Source organism: Ceratotherium simum, chromosome 16 (assembly GCF_057802395.1).
Source record: "Ceratotherium simum simum isolate JZ-2026a chromosome 16, ASM5780239v1, whole genome shotgun sequence".
Lineage (NCBI taxonomy): Eukaryota > Metazoa > Chordata > Mammalia > Perissodactyla > Rhinocerotidae > Ceratotherium > Ceratotherium simum.
This window is the reverse complement of record NC_141915.1, coordinates 35,428,469-35,448,223: the sequence shown is the minus strand read 5'-3', so window position 1 is coordinate 35,448,223 and position 19,755 is coordinate 35,428,469. Positions and strand designations below refer to the sequence as shown.

At 35.8% G+C, this 19,755-nt stretch overlaps 1 protein-coding gene across 5 annotated transcripts in view; it reads right to left on the bottom strand.

The window, feature by feature from the left end:
• The window catches only part of SPAG9 (sperm associated antigen 9), a 133,902-nt gene that overhangs the window by 89,732 nt on the left and 24,415 nt on the right, over positions 1-19,755 (bottom strand). For 2 of the 5 annotated variants that reach the window (XM_004434727.3, XM_004434729.3), the window contains exon 2: positions 8,825-8,945. In XM_004434727.3, the coding sequence (XP_004434784.1) occupies positions 8,825-8,945 (121 nt within the window). Of the gene's footprint in view, positions 1-1,769; positions 1,851-8,824; positions 8,946-19,755 lie in introns of those variants that run through there. The other 3 variants (XM_087440976.1, XM_087440977.1, XM_087440974.1) reach the window with 3 other exon arrangements.

Sequence of the window (19,755 nt, the reverse complement as noted above, 5' to 3'; positions counted from 1 at the left end):
AGGTTCAGATCCCTGGCGCGCACCGACGCACCGCTTGTCAAACCATGCTGTGGTAGCATCCCATATAAAGTGGAGGAAGATGGGCACGGATTAGCCCAGGGCCAATCTTCCTCTGCAAAAAAAGGAAGATTGGCATCGGATGTTAGCTCAGGGCTGATCTTGCTCACAAAAAAAAAAAAAAAAAATTTCCTCATCTTTTCTTCCTCAAATAATTCAAGTAGAAAGAATAGGCAGGTGGTTGCTAAGCTTTAGGAACATTCACTCCCATATCTTAACACTTGAGCAAAATCTTGTACCATCTACTAAGGCTGTTAAGCTGAGGCAAAGACTGGCCAGATATTAACCAATGAAGTTTCCTCTTTTTCTTAGACATATAGCTATACTACATATCCCAGCATCTGTATTTAGTTTCTGACTGAGTTATAGCCAATGAAGTAAAGCAAAAGCTATGTGCACCACTCCTAGGCCTGGCCCAATAAAAACCTCCCCCACACAATTGTCCATTCCCTTTCCCCTTTCTCCAACTTAATGAGGTGAATGTGACAAACTTGGAGCTGTAAGTTGGAAAGTGCCTGTGACTCCAAAGAAGCAACCTACCTATCAGAAACATCCATTTTAAACTTCACATGAATAAGAAATAACATATAACACTCGAGTCATTATATGTGTTGTTTGTAACTTGTTACAGCAACTAAAGTTACTTTAACTCATATATTAGCTTATAACCATGCATTAAATCTTCTTAAAAGGCATTCTAAATCCATCAAAGGTATGTTACTCCACGGTGATTTAAAAGTAGTTTATGTCTTTGTTATTCTGAACGATTTTCTGAATGTGATTCTGGAAATTCTTTTCTCCAACCTAACACCTCCTGCAAGTACCTTGACAGAAACTGTCTATGACTTTCTGTATGTCATGTTTTCTTTACCTGTACTGTGATTCTAAATATTAGTATTATCTTTCTAGGTATATCAGTTAACCACCAAGATCATATAAATACAAATTCAGAACCTCTCACTCTTTTCTGAAAATACTTACAACACTCAGGACAACAACATAGTCAATGGACTCAGTTTTCTCAAGGCCTAAGTCATATGAGATCGTATAGTGTTGAACAGAGAAGTACCTTTAAATGCTGGGAAGAGCCATCTCTTCAAAGTCCTGAATGCCACTAAGTAATCAGTAAAGGGAAAAGAAAAGAGAAGTAGAAGGGAAGGGGAAAGTGGGAAAGAAAGGCCCATCTGAGCAAGGATGGTAGACATACATCCCCAAAAGCCTCAAGTACCATAAAGTTAACCTATGCCTATATTGTTGCATTACAGCTGAAGTGTAGTAAAAGATCGTTTCTTGTTTAATAGTTCCCATGTGAACCCAAATCTCAAATTGATCTCAGGAAAAATCCTAAAACTTTATCATTTTACTCACCAAACTAGCCACAACCTGAGATTAACTGGAAATAAACAAGATTCTGTTCACCCTTCCTATCCCAAAACAACAGATAACTAATCTGCCCTTTTCTTATTAACTGCTAATATTCTGGGGAGAAAAAAAAATCAAACAAATCAAGGCATCTAAAAAGAAAAAGGAGGGGCAAGGGCAAGAAAAAAGAATCAAAGACTAATCCAAAATTTTCCCCTTATAATAGCTAATGGAGATAGTTCAGCCTCATTTTGGATGCTCTTTCTTTCTATCCATCTTTCCAAAGAGCAAGAGGACATGATTAAGGCAGGAAGAGCCACCTGCTCTGCCTGCTCAAAATCAGAGCTTACCTCCTTAGATTGATGGCCTTTGCCAAGTTTGGAACACCTTCCATCTCTGTTGTCTTCTGCCCCATCAGACTGCTGATAGGCCTATGGGGGGAAGAAAGAGAAACAGACCTGCTAGAACGCCATATCCAACTCATTATTTGCCTTCTCAAAAGGAATCATCAGTTCTTACTATTCATGGAAGGCAGATAATCTAACTGTTACTTGGCCTCAGGAAATTGACATTGGTCTTTCAGATGCTTTTCCTTGAACAATTGAGCATCAAAAGTCTCAACAGGTAAGCAAGAATCAAATGCTGACTTAAGAGCAAACAAATCTCAGACAACCACATCAAAACACCATCATGCCAACTCTCCTCTGCCAACTAAGTCCTTCACTGTGTCTCTAAACTTCAGAAGATTTTCAGACAAATATATATTGTTACTCAGTGACACAATGTGAAATGCTAAAGTAGTCTCATGAATCAATGATCACATCCTTAAAACAGAGTCAGATAACTTCAAAGAATCCCAGTGGTAGGGGCCTCTAGAGATCTGACCTAGTCATTTCCTAAAGGATGTTACCTAAGCCATCCACAGCAGAAAACTGACTATGCTCTTACCTAAAGTCTCTATGTAGGGAGAGTCCATGCTTTCCCTGAGCACATCTTCCTATGTATCACCTTCACGGTCAAGAAATACTTCCTCATGATCAACCAAAACCAACAAATTCATTTTCTCTAATTTAATCTTCCAAAATTACAGAAAAACAACTTGGTATCTTCCTTACCCATCCCTTTATATGCTTGAAAGAGTAATCAAATTATTCATTTTTATTCTGTTCTCTAAGCTAAATGACCATAAATCCTTTAACACTTATTCATAAAATTAATTTTCTATGAAACCTTTAGTTCTAGATATTAAATATAAACTACAACCGTAAGGTTGTCGATAGACAACACTAGACTACAGAAATGAAAGAGTCTAAACACAAAAAATAAAACATAAATCAGATCTGAGGACCACATAGTATATTACCTAATGAAACAAAAGCAATAAAATGTTAGTGTTTGCATAAATTATCTTGTGCCTAATTTTCTGCTTTCCCTCTCATGTTTAGGCTCTAAAAAAGAAACAACCCTTAAATACAGTTTATTAAGTATACAGATATTCTTAATATTGCAAAGAACTAGATTCAAGTTAAATGGACTAAAAAAGTAACTTTCTATATAATGAATTTCATTTTTTTAAAATCAGGAGATATAAATCTGAAAATCCTAAAGCTGCCTTATTAAAAAGTGTGCTTTCAACAAAAATACAAATCATCAGTTATCTACTTTCATCATTCTGAAAATAAAATAGAAGGATTGTCTATTGACAAGATAAAATTAAAACAGAAAAAGTGACCTATTACAGTATTATTCAGATTTTCAGAATACTAACATTCATTGCCAAATGCAAAGCACTCTAAAGGGGATGATAAAGCTTTTTATCAGCCTGAAGGTATATAGTGACCAAAAATATTTAGACCCTCTCAACTACTAACTTTGGTATGAAACTATACCTGGTTACTTAAAAACGGTTTATTTTTCTTCTGTTGTGAAAATTCGCAATTTATCAATCACATCATTAACAGACTTTGCTTATAAATAATTCCCAAATTTAAAGTCTGTTTTAAGCCATTTATTCCTTTAAAATAAAAAATATGTTAACAATTATACTACTTCCCCATACTTGCCATGTAGTGGTGTGCTAAATCTTATGATCAAGAAATAAGGAGTGTTTTCCTTCCAATAACTATAAATGTTTTAACATAAAGGCTTGAAGATATTTTATTAGACTATGATCTTGATAACAAATCTAAAAAGCAAATGAATGTTATATGGGGACAGAAAGGGTAGAAAGGTCAGAGTACACGGCTCTACCACCAATGTCAACAGTCGTCAAAATCATTTTTCCATTTAACTTAAAAAAATGGATTTTCATTCAAAGGAAGGAAAGGTAGAATCAGAGAAGAGTCTTTAAGTAGCTTAAAATCACTGCCATCTAAATCTGTGGCCATCTCCACAATTTAAGGGAAAAGTCACCTACTGTAAACTCAAGGAGCTTGAGGGCCACAGAATTTTCCCAAGAGAGAATCCAATCATCAATTGTTCTATATCAGCTCTGCATGCCAATATATTGTAAATAATAATTCAAATTCATAAGTTTTGATAAACAAAATGAAATATGCTACTAAAATCTTACTTCTCCAATTCTGTTCACATTAAAAATGGCCAAGCCCTATTATATACCAAGAACCACTAAAATGTTCATATTCCTTGACCTACTTCCTTAAATATATTTTAAGAAAATTATCAAAAGAAAGGGAAATCTATAGGCGTGAAAAAATATTAACTGCAATATGATTCACTACACTGGAAAAAATGTCCAACCAATCAACAGGAGAAGCGTTTTGTTTTTTTTTTAATTTACCTATATTTATTTTTACCCTGATTCATTCCTTCATTCCATGAAGGATTTGAGATAGCTTACAAGAACATATCTTAACAATTCATTATATATATATAAAATGTGGATCAAGGAAAAAATAATTTAAATATGCCAACGAAGTAGGGTCCAAACCAGTTGTTACGGTTACACTTTTAGGTTTGTTCTGAGTTTCTGAGTAGCCAAGGCAAAAAACAAAGTGGCCATTAAATAATTCTCATTAGAGGAAAGGAGAAAGCATAGTTCCTCAGAGAAAACAAGAATTGTTCATAGATAGCATACCTTCTGAAAGATGAGTGTAGGCAGACATTTAACAAATAATAATTAAAGATTATATGACAAGGAAATACTTATGATAATGTTAAGGAAAAGAAACAAAATTACATGTACACTCTAACTGTAGTGCTATAAGAATATGGTACATATGGAAAAAAGACCAAAAGGTCATACATAACCTTTTCCCCCAACAAAAGTATGATTTCTTTGACTGCAATGACCATATCATACTTTTCTGTACCACAACCATATAGGCTGAATGCTAGGCATACAGTAGTAGTTTAATATTTTTAATATTTATAACTTAAGATAATATTTGGCTTACAAGATAGAAATACTCAACAATACAACAGAACAAATGAATATAAAGTATTTTCTGACACAGAAGACATTACTGCCACACCATGAATAGCAACGTTGATTTTAGACTCCTTACATAGTTGAAAAGCACCAACAGGCCTTTCTCAATCCACAACTTCCTTATTCTTCGCCATATTTATTTCAGATTCTTCCTTAAGACTCACAAGATGTTAAATACCAAGTGTCATTGTTACTCCCAGATAAGGAATAATATACAGCATTTTTAAAAATGCTTTATTCATGTTGAAAAAACCAAAAATATTTCTTATAGAGTTCAAATTTTGAAAAGAGAGTAAGCAGAAATCTCCAAAATCAAACATGACCACAAAACTGTAACAAAATTTTCATAGACTCAACTTCTCAACATTGTAAAATCATACCACAACCTGAGAGATTCCATACTATCAAAACCTGTAAAGTGTGTTCTTTAATTCAGTTCCTATTTCTTAACATTTTCTTGCTCCTCAAACAGCAAGTGACTACAACCAAAATTTCCCCTTTTAACATAGGAAGTAGTATTCAAAGTGGAACTTGGACTTTTTTTGTGGCTATTTTTTAAAAGGGATATGTGCCCTAAAACACGTAAATCAGAATTGACAGTCTTTTAAAATTAAAGACTAACATATTATACAAACATAAACATGGAAATTGGACAAGATACAGTCATCATATGGCACTCAAAAAAATGGCACTAGACCAAAAAAATTGCACCCATCCCTCCTCTACTATAGGTATCATCATCAGTAATTTCTGTGGCCTTAAATAAGTGCTTATTTAAAAACAGATGTTAGTAACACTACAAAATACATTTAAACATTTAAAAAGTTAAAAAAAAAATAAAAATAGGGGCCAGCCGGTGGCCCAGCATTCACCAGTTCGGATCCTGGACACAGACCTACTCACCGCTCATCAAGCCATGCTAAGGTGGTGTCCCACACAGAAGAACTAGAATGACCTACAACTAGCATATATACAACTACGTACTGCTACGTACTGGGGGTTTGGGGGAGAAAAAAGAAAAAAAAAAAGAGGAATATTGGCAATAGATGTTAGCTCAGGGCCAATCTTCCTCAAAAAAATAAATAAGTAAAAAGATAAAAAAATTAAAATAAATAAAAATAGATGTTAGGTTACGGTAACTTTAATAAAAATCACTACATATTCTTTAAAAAATAAAATGAATAGTAGAACTAAGATTAAATAATCAAGATATTGTTTCCTAATATACAATAAAGAATTAATATACCCTGAGATGCATCCATTTACATTTGTTTTCATCTTTTAAAAAACATATTCCCAGTCCTGGATTTCCAATAGGATAGGGCACTGATGATACCTGAAGAATACTTCCTACCACCACCTTTTTAAAAAAATAAGGGACTTTGATTCATATTGGAGATTTGGGGTGGGGGTGGGGGGCTAAGGGACTAAAGCGAAAAAACAGTCAAACTCTTTTCCCTCCAAAATCTTTTTCAGATGTTTAAATGTGGTAAGATAAAGACTTACAAGAAAATCTTAAGATATACTTAGATTTCATACCATACCCAGTTAAAGCTTAGAGAAAAACAAGGAAGAGAAAGTAAAACAATTAGATGGCAAAGAGAAAAATACTCCAAAGCATCAACGGAGAAAGGAGTAAGTTCCAAAGCATTAATAAAAGATTTATTATAACCTCAGCTCACGGACCAAGAGAATTAATGTTATCAGCATTGTGTATCTGAATAATCGATTTTGATTAACCACAGTTGTAAGTTCTTTAACAAGATTTAGACACCAAGATTTATTTCAAAATGGGATAGCAGACTCCCAGGGGAGAAATTCTTGGAGGGATATTATATTAATAACAAAAATAAGGTTTTCAGATCAAATTTAGCTCAAGAACATATCCAATACTTGGTGAAGAATTTCCTCATCATGTCCCTAGAGAATTATCAATTATTTTTAAATAATACCTTATTTTTAAAAACTACTTTGAATTAAGATGGAAAACATAGTAATCAGTACTTCTGAGAAAGGAATAAAAGGATGGATAATATCTCTTACTTCTCCAATTCTGTTCACATTAAAAATGACCAAACACCATTATATACCAAGAACCACTAAATAGAACATGACAATGCCAAAAAAGAACATGACAATTCCAAAAGAGTTGAACATGACTCATTGGACTGGATAACAAATCTTAATTAAGAGACTACTATATTTTGTTTACATTTACTAGAAAGGAACAGGAAGCAGGTTCTTTAAATTTTAGTAATAAAAAGGATAAAGTGTATGTGAAAAAATTAGTAATTCATTCCATTTAGTTACTTTTCTGAATAAGGCAGTAGTATCTCCTTTGAATGTAAGAGAGGCATTTTAAGGTACTTTGATATCAAAAACACAATTTCAAGTATAAGGTAATTCTTCCTTTAATATCTCCCTTATAGAAGCAGATTACTTAATGCATAAAAGGATTCTATACAATGAGCTCCTTTCTAAGTTAAAAGAAAACTTTCTTATCTAAAACTTGATACTCTTTGGAAATCAAGAGGAATATTTAATAGGTAAAACAATGAGAGGTTGGTTCTGTCAACTGTGCCTTTAGTTTTTGGTTCTAAAATACCATATAATCCCTGATATAAAAACACAGTCACGTTAGGATTAAAATATTATCTCCAATAGCTAATTTTTCTTCTTTTTGGAATAGAGAATGCTAACTCTTATAATCTACCAAAAGCTTGCAATTGCCATAAGACTGTTTCTCTAGATGAGTGGTACTCATAGCAATGTGACTTCAGTAATATATTTGTTAGTTTATGCACTGGGGAGTCCATCATACAGCTCTCTAAGACCTCAAATTTCTATAGTAGAATCATAGAAGTCACTTGATGTATTCAACGGTAACAAAGGAAGGGTACAGCACTCTAGGTATCTACAAGCCTAAAAGTACCAAGACATGACACATGGCTCATTTTGTCTCACTCTTGTCGGCTTCTGTTACCAAACATCCATTGGTTCCCTTCTATGACATCTGCTTAATAGCCATGTGAGTTCTTGAATTCTAGAATGCTTGAACTCCAGACTCCCAGTGATTCTAGGTTAGCTCTATTAGGCTCTTCCAGAGTCCTAGAGGGAGCAGTCAGTTATCACACACACTCCAAGCCTGGTAGTGAAAATTATACATCATGAATGCCAGTCCCTTAATAGCAGGTGTCACTATGTAGCCTTAAGGGGTGATGTGGGAAGAGTAACTGCTGGCCGTCTCTTGCTCCCTAGGATTCTGCAAGTTTACAATGCTAGGAGGGGAAAACCGGAGAGCTCTCCGCCTGCCTGAATCAAACATGAAAATAGGCCATGAAGTTTCTCCCCATTTCTTTTTCTAATTTTGACTTAATTAGGTCCACTTTCATCAGCCAAAATCATCCTTGGGGTTTGAAATAATGATTATTTTTAAATCAAGAATAATACATGAAATTATATTAAAAATGATATGTTTCTGAAAAATGACATTCTGTTCTCCTAAATGCCCTCGATTTTCCACTGGAAAAGAAAAAGAACTCAGTAATTTTTTATATATACTTCAAAGCTAGAGTTTCTCTTATATTTTTAAATTTCAAAGCAATACAGAAACTTTGTGTACTTGATCAAAATTAAAAGAAATGATTGACATACACACACCCCAGAATCCTGCACAATGGATATAGCATAATTTTAACTGCAAACAAAGGCTGAGAGCTAAATTGAAGAAGAGAGTCTTATAGGTATCTTTGATTTAGTCACTTCTCCAGACATAGGCACCACATGAGAATGTGAACAAAAAAGAACTAAACCTAGCTCCCAGGTCTCACTCTTGAGTCTGGGATGACAATTCCAAGCATATATTTGGAACCCTAGTCAAATGTCAGGATGAGTCACTGCACTATTAGAGCTCACTCTTTAACGAGTACTGATGAGAAGAAGTCTTTTACTTACTTTGGTCAGCATAGTTTTTTGCTTTGAGTTCAAGTTGTCTTGTTTGAGATTCTAAAGATTCCACTCGGGTCTGTAAATCCTTTTTTTCCTGTTCTTGAGAGTCTTCAAATTCAATGAATTTCTAATAAAGAAGAAAAATATATTATTTTTATTAGAGAAATGAAATTTCTTTTAAGATTATCAACTCCTGTGTTTCTTGGTATGAAGACATTAGACAATTAGGTAATTAGACATTAACTACTCAAAAAGATCTCAGAATTCTGAACTTAGGTTGATTTTTAGTTTCTCTATAAAAATTAAGTTTTAAAACCTCCAAATATAGAAGGAAAAAGATGACAAAATAATTTGTTTATGAAAGTGTTTCCACTTCATATAATAGGCATTCCAAAGGAAATACATATATCCTATTCCAAATATATAAATCCTTTAACTAGTATACTTGCATATTCATCTGAGTTCAATACAGTTTTTTATAATGATGTACACCTGAAATTTATACCATGTTATAAACCAATGTTACCGCAATAAACAAAAAAACAAATACAGTTTTTTACTTACTTTTGGACGTAACATGTACAACAAATAGAGAACTAAAGAATAATGAAGTATCAATAAATATTTGTTAAATGATTATTTGATTAACGGACAGTCTTCTAGATTATCTGAACCATGGAGTTTAAATTCCTAAGAAAAAGAGCATGTGCTAGAAATATCTCCACCAATCAAATTTAATTTACTAGAACTGTTCTCATCAAGGAGATTATCTAATCATCAAATCCCAGTCCTCACTTAGTTGTTCTATCAGCATCATTTGACAAGTGATCGCTCACTCCTCCTTAAAACTTTTTGTTTTTTCACTTGGATTCCAGCACTTTTCCTTGTTTTCCTTCTACTTTACTGGCTGCTCCTTCTTGGCCTTCTTTGTTGGTTCTTCCTCTTCTCCCCAACTTTTTAACATTGGCAAGCTCAGTCCTTGGACAACTTTCTCTCCTCATTGTTGACGCTTATTCCCTAGTGATCTCATCCAGTTTCGTGGCTTTAAACACTAACTATACGCTGACAACCTCCACATTTCTAGCCCAGTCTCTAGCCCAGACCTGAATCCCACATTCGTATGTCCAACTGCCTACTGGACAACTTCATCTGAATATCTAATAAGCACCTTAAACTTAACATGTCAAAGCTTGCTCCTCCTAGTCTTACCTAGCTCATTAAATTACTGTGGTCAATTGCTCAGGCCCAAAACTTTGGAGTCAGCTTTGATTCTTCTCTTTCTCTAATACCTCATATCCAATCCATCAGCAAATCTACCTTCAGATCCAACTACTTTTCATCATCTCCACTACTATCCTAGCCTGTGCCACCATCATCTACTGCCTGAATTAATGCAATAGCAATAGCCTCCTAACTGGTCTCCTTACTTCTACCCTCACCCCTGTACAACGCATTCTCAAGACAGTAGTTAAGTAACCCTTTAAAAAGTAAGTCAGATCAGTTTACTCCTCTGCTTAAAATCTCTGATTGCTTACATTCTCCCAAAGACTTTACCATAGCCTCCCGGGAGCAACACAATCTACCATCCTCTTACTTCTCTGACATCATCCTCTACTACTCTTCCTCCCTCTCTACCCCACTTCCTTCACATACTCTGATTCAAGCCTCCTTGCAGTTCTTCCAACACTCCAAACCATTGCACTTGCTTTCTACTGCCTGGACTTCGCTTCCTCCAGATATTCAAATGGCTGTTCCCTCCTCACCTCCTTCATACCTTTGTTCAAATGTCAACTTCTTACTAAGACTTTCCTTGCCCATTGTATTTAATACTGCAATACCCACTCCCTAGTTCCCTCCCTGCTTTTTTTCTCTACAGCACTTATCCCCATCTAACATATCATATATTTTAGTGATTTATCTTATTTACTACCTGCCTTGCCTCACTAGAAATGTAGGCTCCATGATGGCAGGGATTTTTGTTTGTTTTGTTTGCTGCCGTATTCCCAATAAAAAGAATGATGATGGCTCATAGCAGGTGCTCAAATATTTGTTAAACAAATGAATAAACAAATGAAAAAAACTTTCAGAGTGAAAAACTGAAACCCATATAGAAAAATGTATAGTCACCAAGAAACTTAGATATCACTAAATACACCCTAGTTTTAATATGAATTTTTTTTGTCAATTACCTACTTTATCTGTCCTGAAACTTTTCAGTCACTGTAGTAGACACTGTTTTTCGTCTGAACACATTGCCTTCCTTTGAGGAACCTCTCCCCAGTTTCATGCTAATTCTATTCTGTGCATGTAATTCGACCGGTGAGGACTCCACCTCCCTAGGGTGGGCATATGACTTGAACCAGACTGGTCAGAGTCCTCTCTGGGCCATCTGCCAGTTATTAGGAAGAATACTACCTCTCTTCCTCTGGAGTCTCAAACTCTAAGAATCTAGTAGGCTTAAGCTGCAGACGGACATCTTTTTCCAACATATGGAAAGAGCATGCCTGAGAATAAAGCCAATATGAAGAAAATCCTAATTAAAGATACTATTTGAGTCTTAGATTCAGTAGTTCCTGGAGCCAGTATTTCCCAGTGCTTTTTGTTTATTTTTCAGTTACATAAACCAGTAAATTCCTATATTACATAAGCTTGCTTGAGTTGGTTTCTATCACAAGAAACTGAAAGCATCCTAATATAGTCATCTACTGTCCCTCAAGAGCCATTTGACTTCCTTATATTATTAGCCAATGTTTTCCTTATCTTTAAAGCTTGAAACCTACAACCTCTGAAACACTGGTTCTTAATCATTTGGGGGTCCACAGACCCATCTGGGAATTTGATACATCCACGAACCCTGCTTCCCCAGAAAAAATGCTCTTACCCACCCGAAATTCTGCTTATTTTTCTCAGGGCTCAGAGATCCCTTAAGTCCTTCCCCAAACCCCAGATTTAGCACCTCTGCCCTATATTTTCCTATGAAGATATTCCATATTTGTGAGGCTTCTGGGAAGTCTCAAACAGTCATTGTTTATTTTTCCAGAATATTAATCTAAAGATGTCTATATGTAGACAGAGTAAAGGTTATAGTAAATATAAGAAAAGAGGCAAACTGGACAAATCATTCATTCATTCAAGAAATATCTACTGACTACTTACTACCAGCTAGGCACATGGAACATAAAATAACTGTGAGAAACACACTATCTCTGCCTTCCACAGGATACAATTTGCTCACTGGCTACAAATTGAATGCAGGTAGGTGATATAAAGGTTACACTGAACAGAAAAGCAGCAACTATATAGCAGGATGTTACTGAGGAAGTCTGAGTAAGTTATTTCAACATTTTGCCTGGGGATATAAGCAAAGACTAAGAATTAATAAGAAAATGTAATTATTTCTTGGCCTGCTTTGAAAATGATGCTCCCTTGACTAACTGAACTGCTATATCCGGGTAAGCAACCAGAAATTCTTATTTTAGGCTTCTTTTATGCTATGGATAAAATGCTGTTTTAAAGAACATACAGCAGATGTTTACCAAGTAACACTTAAAATGCTGTGCTACTAAACTCCTAACAAAAAACTTTACCACTAACAGATTGGTGGTTGCCAGGGGCAGGGTGTGGGGGTGGGGGAAATGGGTGAAGGTAGTCAAAGGGTACAAAACTTTCAGTTATAAGATGAATAAGTTCTGGGGGTATAATGTACAGCATGGTAACTATAGTTAACAATACCACTGTATTGTATATTTGCAAGTTGTTAAGAGAGTAGATTTTAAAAGTTCTCACCACAAAAAAAAAAAAAAAATTGTAACTATGTGAAGTAATGGATGTGTTACCTAACCTTATTGTGGTAATCATTTTGCAATATGTACATATATCAAATCATTACATTGTACACTTTAAACTTACATAAAGTTATATGTCAATTATTTCTCAATAAAGCTGGAAAAAACCCCAACTTTACCACTATTCTGCCTATTGAGTACTCCTTTCTGACTCATAGAAGAAACATCATCATGGATACAAAGCTTCATGTCTGCTTCGTTTCTTAGCGACCCAGTTTGGCTACAGAAGGGCATGAATAATCCATAACTGTTTAGCAGTCACTATTATATGCTTACTCTACAAGTACTACTTAGACCTACCTAGACGATTCAAGCTTCAGAATTTTTCACATTTTATTATGACTACTGAGGCTTTATACCACCTTAAGTAAATATAACAAAAGGGAGTTTTTGTTTTTCTCAAACTGATGTGACATTTCTTGGCCTGGCAGGGCTATTTATCTGCAAATGGAAATCTCTTGCTTCTGCAGTTTCCTTTTACAGGAAAGGACTGGAGATAATGAAAATATCCCAAAGCAAATACATAATCCCAGGCCTTTCCTTCAGGCAAATTAAAACAGATAAATTCAGAGACTACAAAAATGAACTGCCATCTCTCACAAGAGTGTATATGCTTTTTCCTTTCCTGTTCTAAACAGTGCATCTTACGGTTTTCGAATCATGAACTCCTTTGGGAACCTTACGAAAATAGATCTTTTCCCCCAGGTAGATAAATATATGAAACACAAAACTATGCATTCAATTTCAGTGCATCTTCAAGTTCTACAAGTAATAAAGATCGATTTCCGCCCATTTATGAAAATTGTAAACGATGATTTTTAAAAATAATTTTTAAAAAGTCTCTCTGCTCTTGAAAATCCCAATTTTAAATGTGTATTACGTCTTGGTTTGGAAATGTAAAGCTGCCACTCTCTTTTAAAATGCTAATCACTGTCACACAATAAAAATAAATACTCCTCAGTTCTGATAAGGCATGTTAATATATACAGGGCACCGAAAGCCTACTAGGATAAACACTTCTTAACAGTCTTTAAAGAGTAATCAAGAGAAAGTAACAAATGACTACAATTTTCTAAATTGTTACCCAAGAAAAATATCTGTCAAATGGGCTAGTTTGGGGCCACTGTTTTGTGAAATATCTCTAATAATACAGATAACCTTGGAAACAGAAACTGGTATAGTGTAGAGTAGCTCAGGAAACAGAACACTGATGATAAGTACAAAAAACTTCAGAAAATAACCTAGCTCTCTATATGGCACTTGGCAATCATGTGAAAGTAAGAAACATTGATATAAGAATTTAAGAAAATGAAAATAGGAGTAGAAATAGAAAAGGTGCCATAAAATTCCATCAGATAAGAGCCAAAATAAAGGTCTTAGCAGAAAAAGGTTTGGATGCATGGTCCTAATAGGAGAGTCCTTTTTCCTGGGTGGGGGTTGGGAGTAGATTATAAGGGAGGTAATGAGAACTGTTTCTTTTTTCTATATCTAATCCTCTCTACTATAGAGAAAATATTTACACAATAGGTGGCATGGGTTACACTGAAAAGAAAGTTCTCCAACAAGGCTTTCCACATCTCTTCTACACTCAGAGATCCTAGGTGGGCTAGTGGCACATGTGAGTACTGCTGAATCTCCTTCCTAGCTTTGTAGACACAAACGTGACTGATTCTTGTTTTCAAGTCTTCTTAATTTTGTTTTAAAGTCTTCTTAATTTACTTCAAAGAAATGTGTCTGCTTTCTACTCCTGTACTTTCGATAACAAACAAACTGAGATAACATAAAAATAGGAACATAGCCCATTCTGTCACTTTCTAGTCAAAGAAAAAATTGTTGTCACAATTAAATAAAGCCATACAGCCTTTACAACGACTGTTCTCCAGATGTCAGCAGAAGTACAGAATAGGCAGTGAGGCAGTACAAAGATATTTCTTACAAATTACTAAGTAACATCATTCATAAGATTTACTCTTAAATTAAATAACATATTAAATATAAAACTAAAACTCTTGGGCTGGCCCTGTGGCTTGGTGGTTAAGTGCGCGCGCTGCGATGCTGGTGGCCCGGGTTCGGATCCCGGGTGCGCATCGAGGCACCACTTCTCCGTTCATCCTGAGGCCAAGTCCCACATACAGCAACTAGAGGGATGTGCAGCTACGACATACAACTACCCACTGGGGCTTTGGGGGGAAAAAATAAATAAATAAAATCTTTAAAAAATAAATAAATAAATAAAACTAAAACTCTTTATCCACCCCTCCAATCCAAGCACTTACTTCATCACAGCCATCAAGAAACACAGTAAATAGTCAACAATATAACATTCTAAGTACCATAATGAAAGCAAGTATAAGGGACAAAAGAAGTAAGTGACTAAATCTGCTTTAAAAAAAGAGAAGCCATTTCAGGTGACTCTAAAAGGAACAGTTTGCCTGACATAGTGGGGTAAAGATTGTTGGGGAAGGAGAAGAATCCCCTTCCGCCCTTTCCCTTAAGGTCCTTATGGCTGGCCAAATAATTAAAAGACAGGTTAGCAGGAGAAAATAATACCAAGTTTAATAACATGTATACATGGGAGAAACCAGGGAAACTGAGTTTCTCAACAAATGGCAGAGGTTTTTCACCTTAAATTGCATATTCAGGTAGACAAAGGAGGATGTTGGTGGTGGGGGAGGAGACAGCTATGGGGGATTAACGGAAAGCACAGCAATCAAGGGTGTGTAGATTTAAGTCCTCTCCTGATAAGAGTTTCCAGAGATAAGGTCATCCCCCCTCTTCCCGGCACGCAGAGGGAGCTACTTTTACAAATGTAAATGTTTGGTAAACAGAACTTTCATAAGAATGGGCTTAGCGAGGACCCTGCCAGTCTGTCCATACCCAGAGTTAAATTCCTTTAGGCAGTTAGTGGGTGAGGTCAAATGTCCGTCAGAGAAAAATAATCAAGGTAAAGAGATATATTTTGGGGTGGCCAAATTTTGATCTCCCACAAGATATTCCAGGCAGAGGTAACGGCACATGCAAAGACATAGAGGCATAAAGATCATGGCATGCCCAGAGACACACAATTCGGGATTGAAATTTGAGTAGTTGATGTAAAAGGTAAACTATTAGCTCAAGAATAAGTTGGGAATCTCTCCTCTGATTTACAAAGAGAGTAAGTGGGCAAATAAGATTCCATTGATCCATCCATCCTTTCAACACACAACTTGAGTCCCTATTGTTCTAAGTGTTCTAAGGTGCTGGGAATGTAGTTGGTTACAAGACAGTCAACATTTCAAACTCTGAATACGAAATGAGACTTTTAAAAATCAGAGTTCAAGTTCTCACACAATGCAACCACACTGTAATCATGTGTGACACAATAGTACAAGATATCAGAAAAGTGTACAATGGGGAACTTGACTTGATATCAGAGACTCAGGGAAGACATTCCTGAGACATTTAAGCTGAGACCTGAAGGATAAATAAAAGTTCATCAAGCAAAGAGGGACTGAAAGAAACCAAGGAAGTCCAGAATGGCCCAGCTTAGGGACATAGGAGAGAGAATGGCCTGATACAAGGCTGGAAAACAGACAAAAACCAAATCATACAAGGCCTTGCAGGATACTGGATCATACTAAGGACGCTGAACTCCATTCATACTTTAAAAAGTCCAGTCTGTGAAAATATGGGGAATGCAATTGGTGGGGGCGCAGGGGGGGGTGTTGAGAAAGAAATAGTAGTATTTGAAGGGAGACTAAAGGTTACCACAGTAGTCCACATAAGAGATAATTATGAGAGTGGCAGTGAAGATGGACAGACGAGGATGAATTCAAGACATTATGAAGGTAAAATAAACAGGATTGGTGAATGAATGAATGTAAGGGAGAAGAGAGAAGGAAAGGTCAGGAAAAAGTCTAAATCTCCGGTTTGACCAATCGTGGGGATGGCAGTATTGTTCATCTAGGATAAACAGATGGGGGTAGGTATGGGTAATATAATAAAATTGATTTTTAATATCAAGGTGAGCTACCTGTGAGGTATTCAACTGCACATATGGAATATTTATTTGTAAATAAGGTATCTCATTATTTGGAGTGTAACTGGTACAACCCACATGGAGAACAGCAATGTGGACCAAAGTCCTTAAAAATGTAGGAAAAGAGTTTTCTTCATTCTTTAAGAGCTTTGATACAAAACGTTATATATGGTGTGATCCTACTTTTATAACCTGGAGGAATAAATAGGCAAAAGAAAAGGTTTGAAGGCATATATTAAAATGCTGGTAATGGCTGTGTATCAGTGGTAGGATTTAGGGTGATTTTATCTTTTTTTAATAGCCTATCCTTAAGTAGTCTAAAGTTGCTGTTTCTTCTTTTGTTTTTATTTTTTGCTTTTACAATAAACATGGATTATTTACATATTTTTTATCAAGAATATCTAAAGTGTGTTTTTTTAATTTACATATTTTAAAATAATAAAGGAAAAGGGGGAAATGCAAAATACAGGACTATACAGGACTATAACTCTTCAGTGGTGGCTAACAAGCTAAACACAAACCTTAATTCGTCTGCATTTCAGCTTAGAAATGCTTGACATATCAAGTATTAAGACTACCATTTATCTGACCAAAAATGATTATGGGCGTTTTTCTAAACGTAGTTAATCAAAATCAAACTCTGAAACGGAATACTGAGGGAGAGGGAAATCAATGCGAAGGGAAAATTCCATTTTAATTATATAGTCATGCGTCGCTTAACAACAGGGATATGTTCCGAGAAATGCATCATTAGGCGATTTCATCATTGTGCGAGCATCATAGAGTGTACTTACACAAACCTAGATGGTATAGCCTACTACACACCTAGGCTGTACGGTATAGCCTACTGCTCCTAGGCTATAAGCTTGTAGAGCACATTACTGTACTGAATACTGTAGGTAATTGTAACACAATGGTAAGTATTTGTGTATCTAAACACAGAAAAGGTAGAGTAAAAATATGGTATAAAAGATAAAAAATGGAACACCTGTATAGGGCACTTACCATGAATGGACCTTGCAGGACTGGAAGTTGCTCGACGCGTGTCAGTGTGAGTGGTGAGTGAACGTGAAGGCCTAGAACATTAACGTACACTACTGTGGACTTCATAAACACTATACAATCAGGCTATGCTGAATTTATTAAAAAAACACTTTTCTTTCTTCAATAATAAATTAACCTTAGTTTACTGTAACTCTTTTACTTTATAATTTTTTCAACTTTTTGACTCTCTTGTAATAACAGCTTAAAACAATCACATTGTACAACTGTACAAAAATATTTTCTTTCATTATATCCTTATTCTATAAGCTTTTTTCTATTAAAAAACATTTTTTTTTTCTTTTAAACTTCTTTGTTAAACACTAAGACAAAAACACACACATTAGCCTAGGCCTACACAAGGCCAGGATCATCAGTATCACTGTCTTCCACTTCCACATCTTGTCCCATTGGAAGGTCCTCAGGGAAAATAATATGCATGGAGCTGTCATCTCCATGATGACAATGCTTCTTCTGGAATACCTCCTAAAGGACCTGCCTGAGGTTCTTCTTGAGGAGGTGTCACTCTTTTCAGAAATATGTCCATTATGGTTTACTTGGTTTGTTTCTTTTTGTAATCAGAGATTTGCTTGTAAGCAGATAATATACCATGAACATTCCTCTCTATTAATGAAAACCTTTCGATGTGGGGGTCCATGTTTTCAAACTATTTAACAAGCTTATTGAGGTCTGCAAAAGCTTCTGCTAAATGCTTTACTGTCAATTTTCTTGGAGGTTCTTCTTTTTCTTGTCCTGCAGTTTCCTTTTCCCTCATCTCTTCTTCACCTAAGTGTTCCTGTTCCAGTTCCAACAACTACTCATTAGTCAGCTTCTCAAGAACCACCTCTAGGAACTCCTCAATGTCATCCTTATCCACACCCAGGTTAAAGTTGCTTGCCATCTCAACCACAGCCTCGTTGATTTTTACAACCTCCTCATCCTTGGCAAATCCTTTGACATCATGGACGAACATCTTGAGTATCTTCTTCCAGATGCCATTCAAATACTCCTTGGTGACGTCATCCCAAGCCCAAGCAAGGTTCTTGATGCAGTCATAGATGTTGTAATACTTTCAGAATTGTATCACTGTCTTCCTCAGTCGCAGCAATAGCCTGGGCAAATGTCCTTCTCAGGCAGTAGTCCACTGGTTAGATCAAAGAGGTGGTATTTGGAGGGAGAAATGCCGCTTTGATATTGCGAAGAAGATCACCAATAAAAGGAGGATGTCTGGGAGCATTATCAACAATAAGCAAAATCTTGAAAGGTATGTTATTCTCCAAAAAGTACTTCTACATTTCACTGGCATAGCAATTTAGGAGGGCATCTTGAAAGAGGAATTGGGTCATCCATGACTTCTTATTGCTTCTGTAGTACACTGGCACTCTGTGCTTAGTGATATGCTTGAAGGCCCTGGAGTTCTCACTGTGCCAGATCACAAGCAGTTTCAATTCATAGCCTGCAACACTGCCCCCAAGCAAGACTGTTATCCTGTCCTTAAAAGCCTTGAAGCCTGGCATTGACTTGGTCTCCATATTGATAAAAGTCCTTTCAGGCATCCATTCCAGAATAGGGAGGTCTCCTCCATACTGAATGGAATATTCAATACCCATATTGAATATTTGCTCTGGCAAGTAATTTTCCCCCACAATCAACTTATCAAGAGTTTCCAAAAATTCTTCAGCTGCCTTCACATCAGCACTCGAAGACTCACCACTCACTTTCACATTATGTAATGAATAATGATTCTTGAATCATTTAAACCACTCAGAGCTAGCAGTAAATTCAACATTGTAGTCAGGTCCAGCCTCTTCTTTCAACGTCGCAAACAAACTTTTGCTTTGGCCATGATCTTATGGTGCTGAGACGCTTCTGTACCTGGTCTTCAATCCAGGTCTTTAGAAGTTTCTCCATGTCTGATATAGGCCACTCTCAAATTTTTGTTAGTCTCACTGCATTCAATGAAGCAGATGCTTTAACAGCTTCTGTCACTTTGTTCTTGTTCTTTTTTTTTTTTTTACTTTGTTCTTGTTCTT